Source organism: Hylaeus anthracinus, unplaced genomic scaffold (assembly GCF_026225885.1).
Source record: "Hylaeus anthracinus isolate JK02 unplaced genomic scaffold, UHH_iyHylAnth1.0_haploid 11994, whole genome shotgun sequence".
In the NCBI taxonomy this organism is placed as follows: Eukaryota; Metazoa; Arthropoda; class Insecta; order Hymenoptera; family Colletidae; genus Hylaeus; species Hylaeus anthracinus.
The window spans coordinates 3,201,405-3,227,662 of record NW_026534341.1 but is presented as its reverse complement, the minus strand read 5'-3'; the positions used below and the strand labels follow the sequence as shown (position 1 = coordinate 3,227,662).

At 36.3% G+C, this 26,258-nt stretch overlaps 4 protein-coding genes across 6 annotated transcripts in view; 1 reads left to right on the top strand and 3 right to left on the bottom strand.

Moving 5' to 3' along the window:
* Positions 1 to 6,510, bottom strand: part of LOC128888962 (bone morphogenetic protein 1) — an 82,359-nt gene extending 75,849 nt beyond the window's left edge. The window contains exon 1 of the mRNA XM_054146195.1: positions 5,932 to 6,510. Coding sequence (XP_054002170.1) covers positions 5,932 to 6,121 — 190 coding nt within the window. The 5' untranslated portion in view covers positions 6,122 to 6,510. The remainder of the gene's footprint in view (positions 1 to 5,931) is intronic.
* Positions 6,511 to 16,862: 10,352 nt separating this feature from the next.
* LOC128888321 (F-box/LRR-repeat protein 4) lies at positions 16,863 to 21,156 on the bottom strand. The gene is made up of 8 exons (XM_054145057.1): positions 20,573 to 21,156; positions 20,076 to 20,493; positions 19,628 to 19,721; positions 19,096 to 19,552; positions 18,767 to 19,022; positions 18,328 to 18,688; positions 17,929 to 18,256; positions 16,863 to 17,854 (listed from the first exon to the last, which is right to left on the bottom strand). The coding sequence occupies exons 2-8, from the start codon at positions 20,298 to 20,300 to the stop codon at positions 17,521 to 17,523; spliced, it is 2,055 nt and encodes a 684-aa protein (XP_054001032.1). The 5' UTR covers positions 20,301 to 20,493; positions 20,573 to 21,156; the 3' UTR covers positions 16,863 to 17,520.
* Positions 21,157 to 21,703: 547 nt separating this feature from the next.
* LOC128888322 (mitochondrial ribonuclease P protein 1 homolog) lies at positions 21,704 to 23,524 on the bottom strand. Its single transcript, XM_054145058.1, has 3 exons — positions 22,976 to 23,524; positions 22,317 to 22,881; positions 21,704 to 22,046 (listed from the first exon to the last, which is right to left on the bottom strand). The coding sequence occupies exons 1-3, from the start codon at positions 23,359 to 23,361 to the stop codon at positions 21,765 to 21,767; spliced, it is 1,233 nt and encodes a 410-aa protein (XP_054001033.1). The 5' UTR covers positions 23,362 to 23,524; the 3' UTR covers positions 21,704 to 21,764.
* A 1,022-nt stretch (positions 23,525 to 24,546) lies between these two features.
* On the top strand, positions 24,547 to 25,954 carry LOC128888910 (peroxiredoxin-6). 3 transcript variants are annotated; one of them, XM_054146114.1, is made up of 5 exons: positions 24,547 to 24,765; positions 24,980 to 25,136; positions 25,251 to 25,468; positions 25,547 to 25,619; positions 25,702 to 25,954. In XM_054146114.1, the coding sequence occupies exons 1-5, from the start codon at positions 24,680 to 24,682 to the stop codon at positions 25,837 to 25,839; spliced, it is 672 nt and encodes a 223-aa protein (XP_054002089.1). In that variant the 5' UTR covers positions 24,547 to 24,679; the 3' UTR covers positions 25,840 to 25,954. The 3 variants fall into 3 exon arrangements, with proteins under 3 accessions (XP_054002089.1, XP_054002091.1, XP_054002090.1); XM_054146116.1 differs by having other exon boundaries at positions 24,609 to 24,758; XM_054146115.1 differs by having other exon boundaries at positions 24,719 to 24,856.
* The last annotated feature ends 304 nt before the right edge of the window (positions 25,955 to 26,258 follow it).

The following is a 26,258-nucleotide window of genomic DNA, read 5'->3' as shown; positions in this document are numbered from 1 at the left end:
CTACGATACTCGCAGTACTATGATGCTCGCAGTACTACGATACTCGCTCCGTACTTTATTCGTTGCTTAAAATATCAGGACGTGCCGAGTTCTGTAATTTAATCTCGAAATATTCGCTTCATTTTACTCGAAATGGTTGATCGAAGTACGAAATGATAGGAGAAAGCTGTACGATTGAAATTAATTTATAAAAGTCCTAACGTGATTCAATTGTACGGAAAATGTAACAGAACGATAGACAAAATTATTTGTCGGAAACGTGCAACCGACTCAAATTCATGATTCCTTTATCGGATCAATAGTAATCTGTAGTAACGTGATTCAATTGTACGGAAAGTGTAACAGAACGATAGACAAAATCATTTGTCGGAAACGTGCAACCGACTCAAATTCATGACTCCTTTATCGGATGAATAGTAATCCAACTTGAACCACGAAATTGTAAAAAGAACACACGAAATAATTCATAAGGGATCAAAAACCTGTCGAGACGTTCAGAAAAAAGAAACAGAATTATTCGGGTAGCCTGAAACAAAAAAGGATTTCAATTCCATGAGATTCTAACATTTCGTACTATTCCGACATTTTGTACTATTTTATCCGAAACAAAGAATAACGCATCCGAGAAACACGAGCATTCTATTCATCTGAAAATATCCCTTAACCCAGTCAGCCTTATCCCTCTATCGATACCGATAACAAAGATTCAACAAGGCCATATTTCAATAGACAAATCGAAAACAACGGGGGAAGCAATGTGACTAAAAGAGCACAGAAGAGTACGATAGACAGAAGAGTACGATAGACAGAAGAGTACAATACGACCAAACATTTGTGAGCCATAGTTTCTCAAAACAGGAACGAAAACGAAGCAGAGAAAGAAACAAACATTACACAAAACCAACGAAATACTCACCGATAACAAAGTGTTTTCGATTTCAACGAACCATAAATATACTGCGGATCGAAACGAACACGTATCCACGAATAAATTGCTCAGCTATCGAGTGATTCTCGCAGCCAATCTCCAAACACGCGTCCCCACGAAAATACATACGGTCGACGAAACGATAACCGCAGACTTGACAAACGCGTCTGACAATAAGATAATCTCGGGAAGCAGTAGCATCTTTCTCTCGCGTTTCAACGCGAATAAAGATTAGATATCTGCTTAAACAGTACACGATGAATCGGTCTGGGTAATGGTCTTGGAGCGTTCGACCACGTTTCTTTCGAATTCTAGGCAGTCCAGAGATGGACGAAATTCTTATCTACTCCTAGCATAGAAACGAAAACTTTTCGATGTTCGTTTCTTAAAGGTTGCGTCTGTGTGAGTTGGATTTTTAACGATTAAAATTGTCACGTGTTTAATTAGAAATGTTTTTTAAAAAGCCTTCGCGATACCTTCCGCTAAAAACGTCCGTAGTTAAAATATTGAAACGTCAGAAGGTAACGTTAAATAAAGGCTTCGCGATTTCAAATCTAAAAGTTCTGTGGATTTGCGAAATAAGAAGCCGACCAGTCATCTTGAGGAACAGTTTGAACGACAAGAAATGCATACTAAGAATCGTATTACTACGCTACATGTATAATTCACTACAATTAAAGTATTCATTTTTGTTATTAAATGTAAGGAATTTCGTTAACTAATCATAAGTAATTATTTGCGTAAATTGTATATGACTCGCATATGTGATTTATAGAGGTGGAAAAAATGTAATTCGCAGTAGTTGTTCGCAGTAACTAATGGCATGGATGCTGATGTAACAATAAATAAATAAATAAATAAATAATAATAATAATAAGTTGTATGTAACTAGACATCAACTGACATTCTGTCGTGCATGATGCTTCAATTTCAACCATATTTTATCGACCACTTATTTTTTATCCTCTGCCAGTAAATTACAATCCTTGATATACGCATTTTATATAGTTCGAATAGTCTTCGAATTTCTACAAATCTAAATTCTTCTCATTCTTTCGAAAGAATAATTAAGATTTGCTCCGTTTTGAACAGTTTACACTCGGAATACGTTTTCTTTGTTTTTATTCTTAGTTCGAATTTACAAAATATTTTTGTGCCCGGTACGTCTGCGTTCCACCCTTCGAAACTTCGATAATATCGAAATCTGCATTTGTTGGTCCTTCGCTCTCTACAAATGTCGGATATCCCTTGACCCTTGATCCGTTGTTCGATCGTACATCCTCCTTTTCAAGTTCGCGTTCCATACGAATTACAAATTTACGAATTCCTACTGCGTAGGCTCGTTAAAAATCGCTTGGATTCGTACGAAATTACATTTCGCGTTAAATAACAGCGTAAACAATGGGAAGAAATCGTTAAACGGACTTTCTGCTAGTGATCTATTATTCGAATAAAATTCTGCCCATTCCCGGGATGGTCGCGTCGTTTTTCATTCCGTTCTCATCGTCAGTCGGTCTAGTCTCGGCGCTTCTACGGTTCTCTCGAGGCACGCCCAAGATAATCACTCCAGGAGGATAAAAGGATCTCTCTGCCCTTCCCTCTGGCAATGCCGGACCCTTACAAGGAGGCCACATGACGTGTTACGCACCGATTTTATCGAGGACTCGTAGCTAAACAGAGAACCGACGAAATACTTAACCACCCCTCGGCCGTTTGCTCGGATACTCGACAGTTTTCAACATATTAAGCAGGAGAAATCATAATTCGCAGCTGCTACATCGGATATTTATGATATTACTACTCTCTAGAGCGAAACGGCTGGCCCGGACACATTTCTACACCAAGCGAAATAGAATCGTCTCGTCTGTACGGTTAATATAGTTATTGTTTAAACGTGCGTACATATTGTAACTATTGTTTAACTCGAATGAAAATCAAGTTAACCGACATAACCGCGAGTCTAACTATCAGAAAGTTCGGTTTAATCCCGTCAAAGTGAGACGGTATTTAGATAATGTTGATACAAATGAATAATAAAAGGATTGCAATGAAGAGTGTGAAATATACAGAAATTGTTTGCTTTAATCACAGCTTATATCCTTGCGTTTGTCACGCATGACAAGTATACGAATAGAATAACATAGGCCCTTTTTCCAGACACCAATTTTATTATCGTTTTCCGCGTGTATATTAAAATAAAATACCGAACAACGAATATACTCGTACTATTCTATTATTTACAGTTAAAGAATCGTATTCAAGAGACTAACGTTACTGTTTCCAATGATTAACTCTCCTGAATGTATTAATATTATATTAATAATTACTTTATAGATCTGAGTGTAAGGCGAGTGTTGCAATTGCATATATTTACCCATGAACGAAGATCACGTTTGAATTTAAAACCTCGGACGTTGACAATGTAATACCGAAGAATGTTTTTGTACCAACTTTTAAAGGATACCGAAAAATGTAAAACGAATAGTCATGATTGCTTTTGTTTAAACGACGATCGAACTTCGTCGAAATTATTATTGGTATCTTGCATCGGCACGCAAGTTTTGTATCAACCGCGACGATTATACTGTGTAATTAATCGCTTCTCAGTAATTCTTTCGCAACACGCGTTGCGAAACTAACGGAAAATGAGGAAAATTTCTTTACGTTATTTTAACGATAACGTACACATATTCATCGTTTCGTACACGCATACACGCGACAAATTTTCAAACCTTTTCTTTTTCAAATAAAGCGTCGTACGAAACAACGTTATTCTACATTTTCGATTCAATTTTTCCACGTAGAATCATCCCCCTCGTTCGCTTAGAAAACCAGTTACGGGACACCCTGTATATTCGGAATAACGACGAAACTAAAATATTCCGTATTTCCAGGGAAAAGATAAATTTGTAAACATTTTATATTTATCTAGAGAGCATGTGCGATACGCATTGTTTATTCTACGATATAACTATGTTATATCTTCTTTCTGCGAAACGGTACGACTGTCGACGAAACAAGTACGTTACGCATAAATATACGCATGAAGAAAGCTCTATTTTTGTAAACAACACAATTATTTGAAAGTGACGTTTCTATTCTATTTTATTCGTTCGAATTTTCCTCCGGATGATGATTGACGTATGAAAAGGATCGTTCGAAGGAAATCGATCGCAAAAAAGGAAAGAAAATACACCGATCCTATCGCGAACAGGCGAAATACGAGTGATGATTGTACTCGAGAATTCGTGACCGATGAGTGAGAAAACTGATCGAAGTCGTTGACATTATCTCGTTTGTAATTTGTACAAAATTTACGCATACACGTCATATATGAGACGTTCATTGCACAAATCGGTTAACTCCGTAAGACAAACAGTTGAGAAATGCGATGAAATAATATACATCGTTTTTTAACATTCCCTTTATAATATACTTTATGATATAAAATTCGAAATAAATATCGAAAAAATGTTCTCTCCTTTTCGGGAAAGTTATTATAAATATAAAAACTTATGACTGTATACCGAGTGCTTTGACACGTTCAAAAAATGGAGTTGATCGATTTGTCCAGTGAACGGTTCGTGTTATGCGATCCAATACCTACAACTCTACTTATTCTTGCAACTCCGTAATTCACGAGTTCATTCCGTTTGTAGCGATTTCCACAAATGATTTACAAACCGTCCGTCACTCCGTAACAGAGTATAATGCAGCGTAAATACATCGCGTACATTTTTCGTTATCTAACGAATTTGAATAAATACATTATTCAATGAAATACCGTCGCTGTATATTAACCGTATTCTTGTTTATTACTGAACAATGCCGAAAGCTGCATAACGACAGGAACTTACATCGTGTACCACGAGAATGCCAAGTATCCATATTTCTTTTTAGCGTCGGTGCAGGTAACAATCTTACATTGGCAAAGGCAACCATTTCTTTTATTTAAGCCTCTTTCTTTTATCGCGCCCCATTGGCTGTCTGGAAGACGGGTCTGTGTCACAGATTTTTAATTTTGCGGAAATGAGGAAAAACTACTAATGTCATTTTTGTAAACGGCACAATTATTTGAATGTGACGTTTTTATTCTATCTTATTCATTCAAATTTTCATTGATTATCGATGTCCTAAGCGTCTAATGCAGCATGCAGTCAGCGTAAAAAGTATTCGTACAGCAACTAATTTAAAACGAAATTGCTAAGAAAGGAAATAAGAGGTTAACATTAAATAAACTTTCATTTACGCAAATTGTACTGTAAAAAGTATGTAAGAATGTTGGTCAATTATTTGCTTCCCCTAAAATTTATGTCCAGGCTAAACCCTTGAACCTAGAAAGCTGATATTTCGCACACAGGTTTCCTTTATGATGTATAGGAATATACAAGGAATAAGAAAGGATATATTATATAGGGGTTGCAACGTTTGTACGAGGAATATTTTACTCGCGGTCGGATTTGCTGGAAACTTGGGTTCAATGGTCTTTGATACAATTAATCAAACACATATTTCGGCAATTTAAAAAATTCAACCCTTAATGGGGTGAAAAAGGCCTGGAAAGTTTGTATCAACGCCACAGCCAAACCCTTGAACCGTGAAAGCTAAAATTTTGCACAGAAGTTTCCTTTAAGATGCATACAAGAAATAAGAAAGGATATTTTAAAAATCAACCTCCAAGGGGTTAAAAAGGGGTCGCAAAGTTTGTATGTACGAAATACACTAATATCAGTAGTTAAATCATTTCAAAGCTTGTTCGAATTGTACCGGTATAATTTATTAACTATTATACTAACGTAGTATGCTACTATTGTATATAATATTGTTAATATCTTGTGTTTCCACCCTTTGCTTTAATCACAGCTTACATCCTTGCGTTTGTCACGCATGGTAAGTATACGAATAGAATAACATAGATCCTTTTTCCAGACACCAATTTTATTATCGTTTCCCGCGTACGTCTACTTTCGCGCGCAGTTAAAAGTGAGTAAGTCTCAGCTTACCCGCCTTGCAGACGTCCAGGTCTAGATCACCGGTGATCCCGTGCGGGAACTTGTTACTCAGAAGCTCCTCCGCGGTGAACTTGCGTCTATGCCTTTCGAAGTCTCTGTCCCTGGAATCGCCGTCAACCGCCCTGCAATCGGCGCACCTCGTCGCCAAGCAGAGAATCGAAATCACCTCCAGCAGTCTCATCTCGAATAGGTCGATCGAAACCAACAGACAGCCGATGATCGCCTACCGTATCGGCTAGGCCATAAGAGACCCGATCGTACTACCGTCGACACCGATGCATTTGCCACTGATTTCTCTTTCACCCTCTTCGTTCACCTACCACGAGCCCGGTCCTCCACCGAAACTCGAAACCACCACACGTGAACGCGGGAAAAACTGATCTCGACGCGGATGAGAACCACCGATATCACATCGTCCGCGTCTAGGAGATATCCTTCGTCTCGAGACCCACGAAAACCCTCGCCAGACCGAGAGGACGGTGTCCTTGGCAGAAAAATTGATTGGAAACGTCGCGAACGGGACGTTGAAAGAGCGATTCTGCGATTCCAACCCCTTGCACAACCACCGACCTACCGGCGACGACAACAACGACGATAACAAAGAACGTATACTCGAGATCGGTCCCGGAGAAACGCGGAAACGATCTATGGGATCAACGGCGTACCGCGAACGACCGAGACGGACGCGTAATCGTGACTAAAGAGGTTCGGGCCGCGCGGTCCGATCGGGCAGCTTCAGCGGCGTTCGTCATCGGCGGCGATAAGGAGCGATCTCGCGAGAAGAAGGCAGTCGGGAGCCGCGGTCAAAGTTCGCGTCACAGATTAGAGGACGGATTGCTGGTCGACGATCGTCCTTGCGTGGAGAACGTGGAGAACAGACTGATCGTCCCTCGCGGCCGACACGACGCGTCGTTCGAAAGCGCGCGCTCGTACTGGCATTAAGTCGAGAGAGGGACAGAGGAGGAGGAGGGATATGTATGTATATCTCTAGAGGGGATGCCGGGAACAACCAGTCTCCTCCCTCGCAAACCTGCACGGCACGAGGGTGGCCGAGACACTGACCGAGCTTCCGCGGCTCGGGCACGACCGAACCCTAAAGAATCCTCTCGCCTACCCGAATAACGCTCACCGCCCTCTCCTCGCTCTTCCGCACAGTGCTTGGAAACAGTCACGGGCGAAACCCTAGGTTTCTTATAAATCTGAAATTTGCCGATACGCTTGTCTCGTTTCCTCTTTTCAACATTTCCCAGAGAAAGAAACGAGACAAATTCGAAGCCTAGGGTTTTGCCCATCTTTGCTTCAAACATGGAAAATACCTTGAATTATACGTCAAAGTTTCGCGAATCCGTTATTATTAGACTGCGGATCTTGATGGATCTATAGGAAATTTGAACGTCTAAGAAACTACGAGATGCAAGCGATATGCAAGAATATAAAAAATATTTGAAAGTAAAGTTCATGTTACAATACTCGCCGAATAAAATTAATTTCTATTTAAGATTTTATTTCGCATAAAGATCCGCAGTTACTATATTCTCCTAGCCAAATTAACTGTATTCACCTCTACGAATGGTTCTTTTCATCATTTCATACGACACAGTCCCTAACCACCGAATTAGAACCATTTCTCGCGTTTTCATAATCTGTTTACGAGGAATTCATCGTGGAGTAGAATCCGAAGCGGCGCGAATTCGCGTCAGCGATCGCGAACGTGTTGATAATCAAGCTCCTGGCGTAAAGAGTAATACCGGACAGGTAACACGAGAGAAAATATCAGAAACGTTACGATTTTGCCAACTCGAGCCTATCTCTGTCGTGCCACGAACGAATCCTGTTGTGCGCGGGCAGCGCAAGTTAAAGTCTTCCGAAGGACGATGGCGCATCAGCGTCGCTTTCGGCTGTATATTGATAAATATTCCAAAAGTGGCGGGGTCCGTCGCCCACGGAAACACGTGTTTCATATCCCACGCAGCGACCTGTATCGGTCAAGTATCGGATTACTGTCATGGGATCACCCTTTAGGAACCCTGCCTGTCTATCCGAGGGTAAGTGCATGTCGACGCTGCACAGAAACCCTCCACGAGAATAATCTCTGAAGGCACGGGGGGGAAATACCGAATTCTCTGTTAACATCACGCACGAACGAACAGTCCCCGTTACACGACAGACCGATGGAAAACAAACGAACGATGGTGCCGAAACGAATCATGCCCATTTGAATTTCAACCCCGGCTCCGTCTAACGCGGGGTGCGTCCGTGTTCGGTCGTGCCAGCGCATTTTGCTAATCGTATCGACGAAAAAGTGCCGAACGAGTGTAGTATCCGCGCCTCCCGTACCCCCAACAGTATGGAGTCAAATAAGAACACGACACGTAGGGTACGGGATTGGTCGCGCAGGTAAAGCGGTCGACCGTGGATCCACGGATCGTGGATTCGTATCCCCGTGCCTTATTTTTCGTATAGACTCCTACACGAATGCAGACGCGAAAATGCTTCCTTGGCGAATCGAAGCCTTACGAAGATTTAGTTATTGTCAGAGAAAGTGCTCGAGGTGGGTTTCTTCGGAATGGAGTGTAACGTTCGACTATACGTGGAAACAAGTATTTGCCAATTTTGGTATCAGGTCGTTCCAAAAGTTTCTTTCGTTTTATTTATAATTGATACATACACAATATTTGATGTTTCACGTTGCATTACTGAATTGCGTATGATTCGTTTCGCTTCGTTGCTGTTGCAGCATTAACGTAATTGAATGTAATTCACGAAAGAGACTTATGGGACAACCTAATATTTACCAGGCTGGCCAATTTAAGGGATTTATTTGGTAATTCAACGGAACATTCGCAATCAATTTTGCGGGAAGAATTTTAAGTAATTATTATTTCGGAAGGTAAGCGTATTAAAGGGTAGATACCCCAAAGGTAATTCCTAGAATGTTTAACTTACGAATGAATGGCGTTCAAATGTTTGTGAGTTTGTCGAGTAGGTCGAGTCGGATTGAAACTTCTTGTCGCATCTGTATGCTTCCCTCAAGATAACAAAAACAAAATATACATGTCGAATCGAGTAACCTCCTCCTTTTTCGAAGTCGGTTGAAAAGAATATGCGATCCGCTATGGAAGAAATAATAATTGTACTCGAATTTGATTAGTAAGAACATTTTGAAATAAATCTCGTGGAAAAAAAGAGTAACGTTTCGTAGATCTTCATCGAGTCCGGTCAACACATCGAAAGAAATTCTCTTACAGAAAAGACTAATTGAATAAAACGATCGGGCATATTAATTAATTCCTTGTAATATAAAAATCCAATGTTGTTTCTTTTAATTAGTATTAGTCGAAATAGAACGTAACCCACATTCGTGTCTCGCGGTAATAACTAACAATAATTCATCAAGAACAGCTCAGAGCTAGCGAACCGATGAACAAACCGTCGTACCCTTGAGAACTATTTAATTAAACACACTAGGATGTTAATTAACCTTATTAAAACGGCTCACTTGGTCACAGCGAAGCGTGAAATTATACGCTAAATTTTTATCGAAGATGGAATCGAATTTCTCTCCAAATTCTCATCGAACAAGCTCGCCCATCTCGATATCGGTTATTTGATTCTGCGCAACACAGATCGTTATTCTCCGAAAACAAACAAACAATTTCAACTTCAACCGTGCAACTGACACTCGCCGCTCTCGAACGGAAACAATAATAAAATAACAACACGAGTGGACAAAGGATCGCGCGCACGATACAGTTTTAAATATTTAATTTAATCGCGCTCGAAACACAATGCAACGAAACGCGAAACGTTGCGCGAAAGTTACAGCGAATCGTAAGGGTTCGAAATAAATGCCCGCCCGCGGGATTCCGGTGCTATCCGCTCCATAACGAGCCACTGTACGAGCGGAAACTTCTCTACAATTAGCGTGAAATATTTTAAACGTCCGCCTGTACCTCCACAATTCTGTTAGATCCCACCCTCCGTCGAGGGAGGAAGCGAAAACGCCAGTTACAATTAAGGGGGTAGTTCGGTTTAAAGAGCGGGAATTTAAGCTTTCTTTCCCGTACGAATTTCAAAAGGTACCATCCAATTTATCGATTTCAAATTTTCCGTACGTACGCACGCAAACATTAAGTATTTACATACATTTTCGTAAATATTAACGACCGTCCATTCTCGCGTCACATACTATCGCGCGGAAGGATGGAAATTCGAGCGACCAACGGCGTTTCTGCTTTAAGCGCCTGTAATCTTTCAATGAAAAAGTACAGCAGCAATAAACCGTGATAAATCGCCGCATTTCTAAAGAAAAGTTCGATTTTTTGCGGGACCCTTTGTTGCCCGACAACCATAGAAGTTTTGAAAATAAATTTCAAGGTTTTACATGGGCTTAGAGCATGGGTTCGCGTTTTGTAAATCCAAGGTAATTTCTATTTTGTTTTTGTGCTTAAACTCGAGACAGACCAGCGTAAAATAGAGTTTTCACTATGTTTTTTACATTCTTTATTATTGGAAGAAAAAAAACGAACGCAAACGCCAAGAAAATTATAATTTTCATTACGATTTTAATACAGTTTTTGTATTAGAAGATATACCATATTCGTTATTAGAACAAATTGAACATGTTTTGGGACAAACGGGACACTTTTTGTTACGAAGCTCCACCATACTCAGCATGTGCCCGAGAAAAAAGTGGTTACTAGAGACTTATTGATGTTTTTATACGTCCTTCGGTTCCCCGGATTTAAATATCATTGACAATGTATGGAAATCACTTTCTAGACAGGTTCACGACGGTGGATGGCAATATGTAAAATCACTTCGGGTTTTATCAATGCTGTAGAGGCAGCTAGGATGAACATCACAGACGCATATTTACATCTCCTGCATGGCCCGCGTTCCCTATACAGTTTTTGAATTTATAACGAAGAAAGGGAAACGTGACAAGTATTAATGCACAAAAAATTCAAAATACGAATCATTTGGTCTATTCGTTTTTAGAGTAAAGCTATTTATTTAATGTTACGATTCGTAACATATTACTATTAGGTTGTCCCGAAAGTTTCTTTCGCGTGTTGCACTCAATTGTTTTACGTGGCAGTGTTTACATAAATAAACAATCTAATTTTATAGACATCGATGTTGTAACAGTAACGGAACGAAATGGATCGTGCACAATTCGGTAACGTAACATGAAACATAAAGTATCGCGCATGTATTACTTACAAATAAAGCGAAAGAAACTTTTCGGACAACCTAATAGTATCGGTAAGAATTCTAAATGTTTCAATTTTGGACATTTCGGTTCCGTGCGTTCCTTGGTATACAGGGCGAGTCCGAAGAAACAGAACACCTAAATATCTCCGTTACTTTTCGTTGTGCAATTGTATATTCTATTTTGATAATGAACTTTACTAACGATTGACTTTACTCGCTTCGTTCGCATGCGATGTTTATGTCGGTGTTTATAAATTTGGGTTCCGAATGTTCCCATTCAAGTGCCGACAATCTCGTCAATTTCACGTTTTCAATTTCGCGTACAGAAACGAGCGATGGACACGTGGAAAGTGTTCTATAAATATCGAAAACCCAGTAGTAAGTCAATCGTGACACTAGCAAACAAAAATGTTTATATCTCAGAAATAACTGAGATAGTCGACCTTCGGACCTATGTTTACTAAAGCTTTTTTACTCGGTACAGTGTGCCCTATATATAAATATTGAATGCTTTTTTCTTTTAACACCCTCTATAAGATATAAATTCAAACGAAACCAATTAAAACTCCGATGAAATAGTACACGTAGCAATAATCGATTCTTTCGAAGTTTCAAGCCAAACTGCCTCCCTCGAAGCGAAACGTTTCATATTTATTTCCTAGACGTTCCACACAGAGAAAAGTCCAGCCTCGTATCTTTCGGCGAATCGTTCCCGAAAACTTCTCCGAAAATTCGAACCGCGAAACCGGCGCCGCGAACCCGGCCGAAAACTTTTCTGCTTCGCGCGAATCTCTTCTCCCGCGTTCGGTTTCTAATTTTCCTGCGCTCGCTGCGAACGCGGAAAACTCGAAAGTCTTTCCCGCCCCCTACAGTCCCCTCCAGTCGCGACGGTCCACCCTTGGCGGAGCTTCGACGGTGAAATAATTAACGTGGAAAGTTTCCGCGCGATCGAAAGATCCTTGCGTTACGATACAGGGGTGCCGCTGTAAAGTGGATCGTCGACGAGCTTGGCGACATTAATTAAAATCGCCGAGTGTTTAAACCCCCGCGAAAATCACCCACGCCCCCTCCTCTGTCATTCTGCTCCTCCCTCTTTCATTGTTGAAAAATTCAGACATTTTCACGCCGTTTAACACGTTGATCGCCACGTCACCCGTATGTGGGGGTGACAGTGCTTTATCACTGAAGAACTTAAAAAAATTAATTCTGAAAATTAAGCTTCACAGGAAATGAATTTAAATGGAATTCGTGTATTCCGATGAAGTTACAATAATAAATACCACGTCGGATGTTTACGATTACGTAGTCTCCAATAGTCTGAATAATATTTAATCCTAGCAGAAATTTTCAAAAGCTAATGTATTTTTCTAACGCATACAGGGTGTCCCAAAAGTCGGGGAGGAGCCGGAAACGGGGGGTAGCTGAGACGATTCCGAACAACAATTTCCTTTGCAAAAATGTCGGATGGGGCTTCGTTAAGGAGATATTAAGCGAAAACCCCGACCAATCAGAGCGCGAGTATGCCGGTTGAGCGTAGGATGCGCGATAGGCGGTCGCGCTCATACGCTACTGCGGCCGCTCAAACGGTCTACGCGCGCTCTGATTGGTCGGGGTTTTTTGTTAATATCTACTTAACGAAGCCTCGGACAACATTTTCTCTAAGGAAAAAGTTGTTTCAAATCACCTCCCGAACCACCCCTTTCAAGGTGTTACAACATTTTTGGGATACCCTGTAGTTCAATGATTGGCTGCTAACAAGTGACACGACGTGCATCGAAGGACATTCACGCGGCCGCCAGCGCGTAACCTTCGCTACCGCGGCCGCTCGAACGGTCTACGCGCGCTCTGATTGGTCGAAATTTTCGCTTAATATCTCCTTAACGAAGCCCCATCCGACATTTTTGCAAAGAAAATTGTTGCTCGGAATCGTCTCAGCTACTTTTGGGACACCCTATAATTTCTAGATATAACTAATTTTTGTTACCGAAACTTTTTGCTTTTCACATACAAAGGGACGTTCGAAGAAGAAAATTTGACAGTGTAGATTCAATTTGAATAGTTCCATTGAAACGCGTGCTTTAATGTTTCGTCGTGTCGGCGCCGGTACGTGTCGTTGCCGGTACGTGCCGGTGCGCGTAGTCCGAATCGATCTTTACTCGAACGAAACCGTTCCCATCTTTCGTGTCGAATTCTTCCATCGACGCTTCATTTTTGAGCCCTGATCGCGGAGAAATACATTCACGGCTAAGCACCACCGAAGGATATTCCCGAATGAAATTCTTCCATTGCGATTTCATATTCGCTCGCAGCGTATATATAATGTGTTACACGAGCGCAAGAGCGGAGTTTATCGCGGAGAACGACGAAGAAAAATGGGCGAAACGCGAAGAAAAACCGTGAAACGAGGGCCGGTGACGGGGCAAAGGGGACCGTGAGAGGTAGAAATGGAAGGAGAGAAATCGACGGAGAACGAAAAACCAGCGCGTTGTGCTCGTTTAAACGAGCTGCCAACGAGTAATTAATCAGCGTTAACACGCAACTCTTCGCTGCGCTCATAATGAAGCCGATTAGATGCGCGTCGAGGCTTTCATCTCTCGAGACTTCGTCTCCCGTTGAAAACGATCTCGTCACGCCGATACCGCGGAAGAAAGAAATTCAAGGATTTCGAACGGGGCTAAACATCATTTGCAAAGTCTAACGATATCGGCGACGAAAGATACTCGATATACAGACGTTTGCGAGGAACGCGGCGCGCCAGTGCCCTTCGATTTTTATTCCGAACGAGAAACATCCACGACAACCATCGAATTGTAAGAGTGTGAAGAAGGCTAAAGAGCATCGCATACAGCGGGTTTCGTTCATTTTTCTGTTACAAAATTTCATTCAACGCTCTATCACTTTCAATTTATTTGTGAAATCAATGTTAAATAAAAATATTCCAAAGAATCGTGTACGAACGTTTAAACGAATACGAGATATGATAATTGTTCGATCTCGCGCGAGATGGATTTGAATTCATTCATTGAAAATATTTCGAATAGTATCACGGATAACGGATGTTATATCTATATTTAAAACAAAGCGATATTTTAAATTTTTTACTCTGATAATCCGAAGCAATCATTCGTTCGTTCGTTCGTTCATTTATTTAAAGTGCGTAACTTATTACACGAAATTGTTGCGCTACTGATTTCTTATTACTAGCTTATTTCCATTCTTCTCATCGTCGTCTTACATGACTTCCGCGTTGTTTCGATATCGTTTGCAGTATCTCTCACTTCTACAAATATTTCTATTTAACATTTATTTCACAAATAAATCGTAAATAACAGAGTGTTTAATTAAATGTTGTAATAGAAAGTAAATGAAACCCGTTACACGCAATGTCCTTTGAACTCTTCGCACCCTTCACCAGATATGCGGAAGTTTAGTTTTTATAATTATAATCGATGTCGATCACAAAAAGAACAAACATTTGAGAATAACTTACTCGCCACAGAAAATCTCTCGACAAGAAGATTGAAAATGTTACGGTTCGATCAAATTTGCACTGATTTGCAATGATTTGCACCGATAATGTCATTTCCGATGTACAGTAAGAGATATAAGAAAAAGCATAAATTAAAATCGTCTCCGAAGAGGTTAAATAAAATACTACTTCTAAATATAATTCGAAAAGACTTCCTCCAACAAATAAATCGTTTAATTTCTATAATTTCGAATCGGATTCAAAATAAAGTAAACTATTCACTGTCGACGATTCGAAATAACGTTTCACCAAGCTCCCGCAACATGGGAATTTAAATTCCACAACATTTGAATGCACGATATTTTCTGTACGAAATCGAAGTTGAAGAACACCGACGCAGAGGGTAGATTATTATCTCAACGCCGATGCCGGAAGTATACCTTCGGTATTACCGGCAGATTCGCGAAGCTACGAGAGGATATTCGGATCGATCATTCCGGTTGAATATTTTCTGGTAATGGAACATGAAGCTGCATAATGATGTGCTCGAGTGAAATGAATACCGTGAATGACGGCTCTTTCAACCCGAGGATATAGAAATGTAACTTTTATCGCTTTCAACGACGACGATAGAGATTCGAACTCTCTATCGCGTACATTTTATTTCGTCTTTCAGAAATTGCTTCTGTATTATTTGTTCGTAAAATTAATTTGTACTAAAACTAAATAGTAAGCGAGGCTTTAGTATAAATTAAGTTAAAGTTTTCGGAGAATTAATGTGAACTTACAAATAATAGCACAAAAGAAATTGGTCGCTTGTAATGTAACTAGCAATGTGTTATTTACACACGTACAATTCGCGAGAGCAAAGAAATAATAACTGCGTCTTTTAGTACAACCAAATAGCTAAAAAAATATGATTATTTTTCAGGTTCTTTTTCTTTTTTTTTTTTTTCTAAAATACCTTCAACTTTCTATTTGCTTCTTTTACTGTCACTATATTTTTTTTTTTAGAATGATTTTTTAAGAATTTCTTACGCCACTTTTAAAATCAACTGCTCCTCTATTTTCACGCTGCATTATATCGACCTTCTATTGCACGATGCCTTCTCGATACGTCCATCGATTCCGCAGCTTCGCTTATTATTTAACTTTAATGTAAATTAATGTTACGCACAAATAATTTAGAAGCAATTTTCGAAACACGAAATAAAATGTATGCGATAGAGAGTTCGAATCTCTAGCGTTGTCGTTATCGAAAGCCGATAAAGTTACATTTCTATATCCTCGGGTCGAAAGAGCCGTCATTCACGGTTTACGTTTATTCGTTTACGAATAGTGGACTATTATATCCCTCTCGCATCTTAAACAGTGCTAAACTTTGAAAAGAAGTCGATCTTTTTGCGCATGAAATTCCGAACGCAGCCACAGATTGTCTGATTTCGCAGAAGTATTATGCTGTCCGTGCAAAAACGGAAAAGAAATCAAGCGCCGTGCATACACGGTCCTATTCATTGGCCTAACTTACTGCTTATCACAGCGATCATCGCCCGTCGGAAGAACGACGTAGATATGCCTCCCGCACAACTGCAGCCTCTCGTAAATACAAAACTGAATATGAACGAAAGAAACGACAAAATTCTTTTTCGATATTCCTTAAAATACTAATTGAATATTTTTGTTAACGCATCAGGCGGTTTCCTAATTCCATTTGTAAGAAAAGTATTACCTGAAGATACGGAAACATGTTAAAAGAAATTATTTCTATCGATGACAAATAACTAAATTCAAACTCGGATCTACCTGTGTAATACACTGATTGAATTCATTTTGAACCAATTAGTGACGCCCTCGCTGACAAGATGACGAAGTTTGTAGTAAAATTGTGCATATTCATGCCGCTAGGATGGAGCCACTAATTCCAGGTATGTGACCGATACCTGGTAAATGGTAACTTCCTTATCGACACCGCAGTGGATTACCACCTGAACTTTGGCGTAAACTTCTTTATCGATTCAGATCAAGATCTCTTTTACCGTCTTTTGTTCCGTTTATCTTTTTGAATTTCTGTTTGATTTTGTTATTAAAAAATTGCTTTCTGATTATTCGATACTTATATTCTGAACATAAATTTACTATAGTCTCTAGTATATATATTCTCTTTTACACAAAGATGGAACGTTATCAAATACAGAAATCATTTACTGTGTTAAAACCACTTTTGCGATTCTTTGATGAAAGATCCAAATGTTGATGCTGCATGAAATGTTGCTAATGTCCTATAGTTTATTTTACTATTTAATAAAGTACAATTAATTTAATCTGTATATTTCAATATGTTTTTTTAATGAAAATATATTTACATGTATAAAAAGTTTCTTATAATCTACTATACAATACATTTATTACATAAGTAACATACAAGTACTATCAAATTGCAAATTCAAAAATATATTATTTACCTTTTTAAATAAAATAAGAGTACAAATATATATGTCATTATATCACCTATGTTTTACACATACAGCAAGCCCTTGATTTACGCGGATTCGCAAATACACAGTATTCATGTTCTCATATATATTTGATAAAGAAGCATTCTTTAACTTTAATTAATTAAAGTTAAAAAAATCACTTGACTCGTTCGCTTCTCTTTAGTCATCTTAGTCCAATAATTGTATTTATATAATTCGACTTGAGCGGAAAGTTTCGAAAGTAATTAGCTATGTAAATTGAAGACTTGCTGTAACTGTATGTAATTTCATTCCAGTCTCACAATATCGTAATAGCCAAGAACTATTTTAATGATAGTACTACAGAAATTGATCGGTACTCAAACGTTAATGCCATCGATAATAATAGAACTTAATGTAATAAATACTCTGAAATTATGCTCATAGCATATCAGAGCTGATTACTTGACAACTTCTTTTAATAGAGACATGCGGATACTGTTGACGCCACCCTTGTATAAAATCACTAATACCTTCACAGAAACTAAGGTCAATCATTTCTAACTTTGGGCAAAATAATAGACATCCGTAATATATAGCAGGAGTAAGAGAACGAGCCCCCATTAAATCCAATTGTTGCAATCGTGGACAATATAAAAGAGGTTCCAAGTCATAATCTGTTAACCCTCTAAGAGCTGCTAAAAATACTTTCTCCAGGTATCGACAGGAAGATAGTAATGCTCTTAAGGAATTGCCAGGAGCACCCAGTCCACCACTATATTACAACATACCAAATTAATATATGTTACTTATGTAAACGATAAAAATTACTTTTTATTGACAACGTACCACCATCCAAAATCCACTTCTCGAAGATTAGTACAACGTGACAAGGCTCTAACTCCATGTGGAGTTAATGTTTGAGCTTTCCAAAAATCTACACTTTCTAAATATGGACAAGAATTTCCTAATTTGATTGCTACCTCGTCTATATTTAAACGATCATGCATTCCTGCTAAATTCAAATGCCGCATTTTAGGGTTTGTCTTTAATATAGAACATAATGTAGCAGTTTCAATATTTGTTCTGTAAAGTTCTAAGCGCTCTAGCAATTCCAAATTTTTAAGTTTTGAAAACCCTTCATTCGTTACTCCCAGACAGTTGCGTAAACACAATTCTAGATAACATATTTAGAATGAGTAATTTATATGATTTTATAAGACATGTGACAATGATATTTTCACTTACCTTTTAATTTCTTACAAACTTTTGAAATCTCAAGGATAATCACATCATTAACAAACTGACAACAATTTAATCTTAAATGTGTCAAAAGAGATCCAGATGTGCAAATAAAATATATAAAATCTTGATGTTTAATCATATTATAATTTCCACACCATGAAAGATCTAATCGTTGTAAATATTGACACCTAGGTGCTAAACAATTTAATGCTGATGTGTCCAAACAGTACCAATAAGGTTTTAAATTAAGACTTGTATACAACAAAGCGTCTCTTGCAATATTATTAAAATGTCTGTTTACTGTGCATAAACTACATAACGATCTTAAATCTAAATATTTTAAAATTTTTAGCACTGTTTCATCCTGTAAAAATACATTGAGAGTAAGATACTATTATTAATATTTAAACAAATGTGATATAATACAAATATGGTACTTTACTGGTAGTGCAGAAAAACTGCCACATGGTTGATTTTCAGAATCAGTTGAAGATATTAAAGTCCTATCCTCGGGAGAGTTATTCGCTTCACTTAATGCATTTGATGTTGAATAATGAATATCCCTGATAAGTTTTGGAAAGTCTTCTTGTAAAAATTGTTGTAAACTATTAAATGCTTCTTCTATGGGAGGAACTGACTGATAGTGTTGACCTATTTTAGATATTAACTTGCCTTTGGAAATATCATCTATTATCTTGCTATAATATTTATAAATATGTTACTATTGTTATAACAGTATCTGAAATTTATATAAAGTTAATGATAGCATACCTCTTAAAAACTTTACAGTGCTTAGGAAGTGTCTTCTTAAGAATTATCAAGTCCTGATTTGCCTTCAAATAATCCGGTGTTAGATTGTAAATATCATCACTACTATGTTCAAGGTAGCCCAATTGTTGTGAAAGATCATTTAAATTTTGATTATGTAAATTATTGTTAGGCACAATCAATTTAGATGTTCCAATGAGCAACACAGCATCTAACTCTGTATAATAGTCTAATAAGTTATGATTAAATTCCAGTCTTATCATTTTCGTTTTAAAATTACATAGCTGCAAACGTGGTGAAAATATCCTTGGCTTATGTGGTACAATCTGAGGAAATCCACTCCATAATTGAAACCATTTTCCCTCAGAATTTTGTGCCCAAATACCAACTACGCTTCCAGGATTATAAGTTTCATATATTGATACTCTAATTGGATAAACTTCTTGATAATATTCTAAATCTTGATAACATACAAAATCTGTTAATTTATTTTCATTCTATATAAACCATACAAATTAACAGTATCATTTTTCACCTATATAATCCTGGCTTATAACATCTTCATTATTTTGTGGCATATAGTCTATCAGTCTTGAAGGTGCTTTGTTCCACCATTGTCCATATGTTCTCTACAAATATTTATAATTCTTTTAACGAAACTATATTTCATAAATTATTCTATACTTGAATATTTGAATTGCTAATTTATGATTATAGTACCAATATTATTGCTATTAATCATGCGTACTCTTTTATTTTTAAATATACTTCTATAGGTCAATAAGATTGTATTAATAATATTATAATAGTGTCCTTGACTGTAATTAATTATTACATTTTTGGTACAGTATTAATGATACAAAAAAGTATAAATTATTTCAATTCATATGCAAAGCTATAGTATTTTCGTTTTTATATTCATATTAATGACAATTGCCATACGATTTATACGGCTCAGTAATATGTTGAAAATAACAACTTACCATAACAAAAGCTTGTGGAAAATCTCCATAGTCCGGAAATTTACTGGGATTCCCAGCAATATTGTAGGCAGTATAAGAAATACTGATATTACTTCCATACTGGGAACTGAAGTCGCATACATCTTTTACAAACTGTTCAATAAATATAACAGTTTCCTCTTTTCCTTCAATTCGTCCTCCATTTATCGGTACTATTTCGACCTTTGTTTCGTCATGAGATATCATGTCATTCACAATTAATCGGAAAGTTGTAATTTCAAAATATCAATCAATATAGGTTAATCACTGTCACTTTTGTTATTTGTTTACACGTACAATGTAGATATATGGAAAAGTCACTTGAAAATTGAAAGTCATTCATAACCAATCGTGCGAAAACATCTATTTCTTCTCTCTTTATTTTCTATACCATTCTATTCTAGAATGTACGTATATGTAAAATATGCACAGCAAATGAAAATGATATTCTTTGGATTATAATTTTTGGTACATCCTACCATTTGTATATTATTGTTATTTTGCACTATGAAATTGTCACGTTTAATTCGTCCTAACTTAAAAATGGTTATGTTTTGCATAAAATCAAACCAAAGAGCTTTTCTCGATAAATAACACAGAGAGAAAGAAATGAAACAAAAAAGTGAGTGCCAATTAATATCTCAACATTTACATGCCAATCGTTATAATTGTATACGAGATTGGTTACTGTAAACCCAATAAAGCTTAATATCACGCGACAAGTCAAAATACTCTTCGTAATAAAAAAAATCGTAATGTATATTTGTCTATCATAATTTTTGTAATCTATAGACATCGTATCGGAGATAAAAGTATGTAATTAAAATTTAGTAAATTCAACTTCCGATGCGGGCTGTTTAAAAATCAATAATCCCTGCGGGCGATACCATTATGCGTATAAATATACAAACAATTACAAACAATTAACAATTAGTGTTCCAAGTTTCGATCCATCTCGAAAATTCAAGGCCAGAAATTGGCAAAAGTCTTATCTAAATATAAATTTTGAATAATGAATAATAAATAAAAAACTTTTAATTCGTTATTTGTCCAGTAAGAAAATGAAATTATATTTCACTTGGAACGAGTAAAAAAAAACTATTCAATTAAATAAATGTTATGGTAAATCGATATTTTCTTTCATCATCTATTATTCAAATAAAATTTTGCTTCTTATATACGAAATTCATTCAGAATTTTATATTCGATTTTCTTGTATTTTTTTTATTTAGAACACCTCAGAACATTAAAGAATATAATGAATGGGGGAAGAATCGAATTTTAACTAATAGTAATACTTTGCATCTATTAATAACATTTAGCAAAGTAATAGAAACTTATGTAATAAGTAATATTATGTTTTATCTTGAAACTGTTGATAGCAGATTCTACCTTAGATGTTATTGATGTTATTAATCTTAATATTATTTTGCAACAATTATTAACTACAGGATAGAATATATTAGATCTTGTTAATGAATCCAACTAGTAGATTTAGGATGAAGCACATTAATATTGCTCTTTTCACCAAAACTATTGGTATTATTATATCGTGAAGTAGGAAACATGGAAGACAAGTAACAAGGAAGTAAACTTACAATTGAGTGAGGTAGTTTGTATTAAGCAATTTATTTAACTTTAAAATTATAAATTTTATTACTAACAAAACAGTTATTTTCCATGCGTCAATAAGTCTATCATTTTATTTCTCTTTACTATATTTTGTTCTAACGATTTTATTCTTGCACTTTGTAATTTCCTTGCAGGAATATGTCTAAGAGCTCTTTCCCAATTATTATCTTCTTTCAAATCTAATAAGATACTAAGAACATGGTTAAGGGGAAGATTCTTTGCAGATCCGGATCCCCATGGTAAATATTCAGCTAAAGGAAGTCTAACCGTTTTGATACCTTCTTTTTTAGCTTTTGCAAATGAGACTGGCTGAGGTTTCATCTGGAAAAAAGAAATGTATTACTAAATATGACATAATGCATATATATCGTGAAAATAACCAATATTTAAATTGTTACAAATATAAACCATTGCCCTTTTAATTAACTAGTTAACTCCAAACAAGACAATAAATATACATATAAAATAGGATCGTACATAAGTCTTAAATTTAGATGCATGAAGGACTTAATATTATTTTGCAACAAGTATCAACTGATTTAATACTAGTAAATTACATAATGAACAAGAAGAAAACAAAATATATCTTACCTTGTCTACGAATGCACCTATTATGTATATCATATCATGGTCAAATTTGTCCAAAACTTGTGTACTATTTGGAGTTAGATATACTAATTTACTTTTATCAAATAATTCTAAATAGGATTTTGAAGTGATATTTAATGGAAACTCTGGATCATATACAGTAGGTATTCCTTGGTGAATTGATTGCATAAGTAAACCAGATGGATTAGCATTACAAAAATAAACATTAAAGGGATCATTGTGTACTCTGTTTGCTGCAAATGAAAGTTTCAATTGTTTTGCACAATTTCGAGTTTCATATGCTGACATAATATTCTCGTACTCGAGATCGAATACTATTTTTGGTGCAAATAACATAGCAGTTATTAATTTTTGATTGTAATGATGTGCTATTGTTGTATCATATATACGCATAAACATTGAATTGTTCTGAAGTCCATAGAATATATGATCAGATTCTTCTGGACTAGTCAGTGTTTTTTGTTCTATTTCTTCTTGTAACTTTAGCTTTTTTGCCTGTCGATTTTCTTCTTTTTTTTCAATTTTCCAAAGATATTCAATATATGACCTATATATTCAGAATACAAGACAAATGTTACACTTGATGCAATAAAATTTTAACTGTGAAAAACTTTTGGTAAAAAATGTATTAAAAATACAACCTTCTTTGTGATCTACTAGGTGCCGCAAGTAACATTAGCCAGTCCCTAGCCTTCAGGGTTTCTGGTACTCTGCCGGTTTCATGTCTTAAAACTTCTAATTCTAGTAGAAACTTTTTATAAAAGTGTTCATTCGATGGTACTTTAAGTAGTTCCTGAAGTTTTTCTTCATATTTTTTATTATATTCTAAAGTTGTTTGGTGAGATCTACTAAGATGTCTTTCATCGCAATAACAACGTGTTATCGCCACACAATGTTTGACATAATACGTTAGATGAGAGATTTTTAATTTTGAATTTAACGATTTGTATTGTACCGGATAAGCAACCACATTTGAACAAAATTTGTTTGCGACAGCGATGCTACTTCGTAAAACATTATTGTACATTTTAAAAATTAAATACTTCGAGAATAGTAACGCATAGAGTATATTTTATCACTGTTTACGACCACGCTATGGACCCGGAATAAAACATTTGTAGATAATGTACAAAATATTGGAAACTCTCAGTCCAGAAATTTAAACTGACTCGAACACGCGAGTATAAATTACTAAAACTTGCTAGAACTCGAAAATGTGAAACTAAGTTAGGTTAGGTTAATTAGTGTGAAGTTGGGTGGATATGAAACTAGTACCAGTGATGGACAAAAAAACCCTAGGCTTCGAATAAGTCTGAAGTTTGCCGATATGTCTGTCTCCTTTTCTCTTTAGAACATTTTCCAAAGAAGCAAAAGAGACAAACATATCGGCAAACTTCAGATTTATTCGAAGCCTAGGGTTTTGCCCATCTCTGACTAGTACACAAGGTGTCCCAAAAATGTTTGAACACCTTGAAATAGGTGGTTCGGGAGGTGATTTAAAACAACTTTTTCCTTAGCAAAAATGTTATCGGAGGTTTTGTTGAGGAGATATTAACGGAAAACACTGACCAATCAGAGCGCGAGTATCAAGGTGGAGCGTAAGCTACGCGCTAGCCGGCTTCGCTCATAGGTTACCGCGAGCGCTCCACCGGCATACTCGCGCTCTGATTGGTCGGAGAGCGCGGTCGCCTCGCGTTCTGATTGGTCAGTGTTTTCCGTTAATATCTCCTCAACGAAGCGTCGGACAACATTTTCGCTAAGAAAAAACTTGTTTCAAATCACCTCCCGAACCACCCCTTTCAACGACTTCCAACATTTTTGGGACACCCTTAGTTCCAAAATACCGATCTATACTGTAGTTGGTAGCACTGATGGGCAAAACCCTAGACTTCAGATTTATTCGAAACCTAAGGTTTTGCCCATCTCTGGTTGGTAGCGGTATGAAATAATCTTCAAGTATCAATCGAATGGGCGGGAATTTCTAAATTCCATTCTAATTTTATTAAAATTTTACTGAAACGAACTAATGAAAAACTTTCCTAACTATTAATTAAGAAACAAATTATTATAAAATATCACACACGCATACAAAGTGAATGTCAAAGTAAACGCACCTTGAATATTTTTATTTAAAGCAGTTTATCAGGTATAAAATTACTATCGTTTATACTTTTATTCCATGTAAATAAATAAAAGTTAAAAGGATCGTCTTGACAACAATTGTGTATTTACCAGTGACAGTCAAATGTTCAAACATTCGTAGACGTACAGCGGTACTGTCGTCATTTTTATAATATTCAAATTATAATAACAAATAACGGTGGAAGTAAATTTAAAATAGTAACATGGTTCTGTTAGGCGAATCTTTTCCAAATTTTGAAGCAGAGACGCAAATTGGCACAATTAATTTTCACGATTGGCTAGGTGACTCGTAAGGCGATATTTATTTTCACTGATCATAACCTATAATATTAAGCATGCTCTTTGAAATTATTATTTTATACTGCAACAATTTTTCCTATGTAAATAACTTCGTTGCTTTTTTCTTTTCGATATTTGTCATTGCTTTACAAATAATTAATTCTTGAATACTTTGATTATTTATGCAAAACGATTTCTGCGAAATAAATTTATACGTTTTATAGATGGGGAATATTGTTTTCTCATCCGAATGATTTTACACCGGTGTGTACAACGGAATTGGCTCGAGTAGCGAAATTGATGCCCGAATTTGAGAAATTGGGAGTAAAAGTTATCGCGTTATCATGTAATTCCGTTGATTCACATAATAAGTGGATAGAGGTAAATTTATATATCTATATATTATTAGACAAAAATTTATTCGAGACTTTTCAAAGTAATAAACAATACAGACTGATGAAAATTTGAAAAACTTGATCGCATTTTTTTCTATAGGACATAAAATCTTACGGGGAAATAAACTGTAAGGAGTTTCCTTATCCAATTATACAGGATGAATCTCGAAAACTCGCAACATTATTGGGAATGTTAGATCCTGCAGAAGTTGATAATCATGGTATACCTTTGGCTGCTAGAGCAGTATTTATTATTGATCCTGCCAAAAAAATGCGATTATCGATTTTGTACCCTGCAACCACTGGAAGAAACTTTGAGTAATTTTTTTCTTCTATTCTTCTATGTTTTCATTTTTATTTCCATCGTTAAATATTTTTCATATTTTTTTGTGACAGTGAAATTTTACGTGTGATTGAATCCCTTCGACTGACAGATAAATATAAAGTAGCAACTCCTGTTGACTGGAAGGTTTGTATTTATGGTTTCAACTATTAGTTCACTATTACTTGTATGTTTATAAAATATTTAATTCTTGCATTATGATTTTCAGAAAGGAGAAGATGTCATGCTTCAGCCTACTGTGACAGAGGAAGAAGCAAAAACGCTGTTTGATAATATTAAAACTTTAACACTACCTTCTGGCAAAACTTATTTACGTATTGTACCTCAGCCAGCTGCATATAAATAATCCTTTGAAATATAAAAACAAATATTTTACAATGTATTTTCTTAAATTATCAAAACCGATGTTTGTAAAAGTTAAAGTACATATTCTGATAATATATTGAATTTTTTGTAATATAGTACTGTCATATTCTTCGAAGTATAATTATAAATAAGCGTATTTTCATTTAGTGCCTTAACATTGGTATATAACATCGTATCACTTGAAAAAGTATACAGTAGAAATGAACATTTTTTTTTTTATTTAAAATTTCTTATCAATAATTTACGACAAAAATAATTGAAAATAATAATCTAAAATGTATATTAAAAAATTTCCATGCTTTAAGGTTTTCCATTGTCCATATCTTCCATGCACACTTTCCACTGTTTCTATTAACACAATTCACAACTTATTTCTTGTAAGGCTGTTCATTGACAAAG

What these genes read in the sequence shown, in the direction of transcription:
- LOC128888321 (XM_054145057.1), bottom strand. Translation starts at nt 20,300, where the DNA reads ATGATATCTCATGACGAAACAAAGGTCGAAATAGTACCGATAAATGGA. An exon ending in TTCCACAAGCTTTTGTTATG is followed by an intron (nt 19,722 to 20,075) that starts GTAAGTTGTTAT and finishes AAATATTTGTAG; the next exon opens with AGAACATATGGACAATGGTG. An exon ending in CACTGTAAAGTTTTTAAGAG is followed by an intron (nt 19,023 to 19,095) that starts GTATGCTATCAT and finishes TAAATATTATAG; the next exon opens with CAAGATAATAGATGATATTT.
- LOC128888322 (XM_054145058.1), bottom strand. Translation starts at nt 23,361, where the DNA reads ATGTACAATAATGTTTTACGAAGTAGCATCGCTGTCGCAAACAAATTT. An exon ending in CCTAGTAGATCACAAAGAAG is followed by an intron (nt 22,882 to 22,975) that starts GTTGTATTTTTA and finishes CTGAATATATAG; the next exon opens with GTCATATATTGAATATCTTT. An exon ending in TAGGTGCATTCGTAGACAAG is followed by an intron (nt 22,047 to 22,316) that starts GTAAGATATATT and finishes TCTTTTTTCCAG; the next exon opens with ATGAAACCTCAGCCAGTCTC.
- LOC128888910 (XM_054146114.1), top strand. Translation starts at nt 24,680, where the DNA reads ATGGTTCTGTTAGGCGAATCTTTTCCAAATTTTGAAGCAGAGACGCAA. An exon ending in CACGATTGGCTAGGTGACTC is followed by an intron (nt 24,766 to 24,979) that starts GTAAGGCGATAT and finishes TACGTTTTATAG; the next exon opens with ATGGGGAATATTGTTTTCTC. An exon ending in ACCACTGGAAGAAACTTTGA is followed by an intron (nt 25,469 to 25,546) that starts GTAATTTTTTTC and finishes TTTTTGTGACAG; the next exon opens with TGAAATTTTACGTGTGATTG.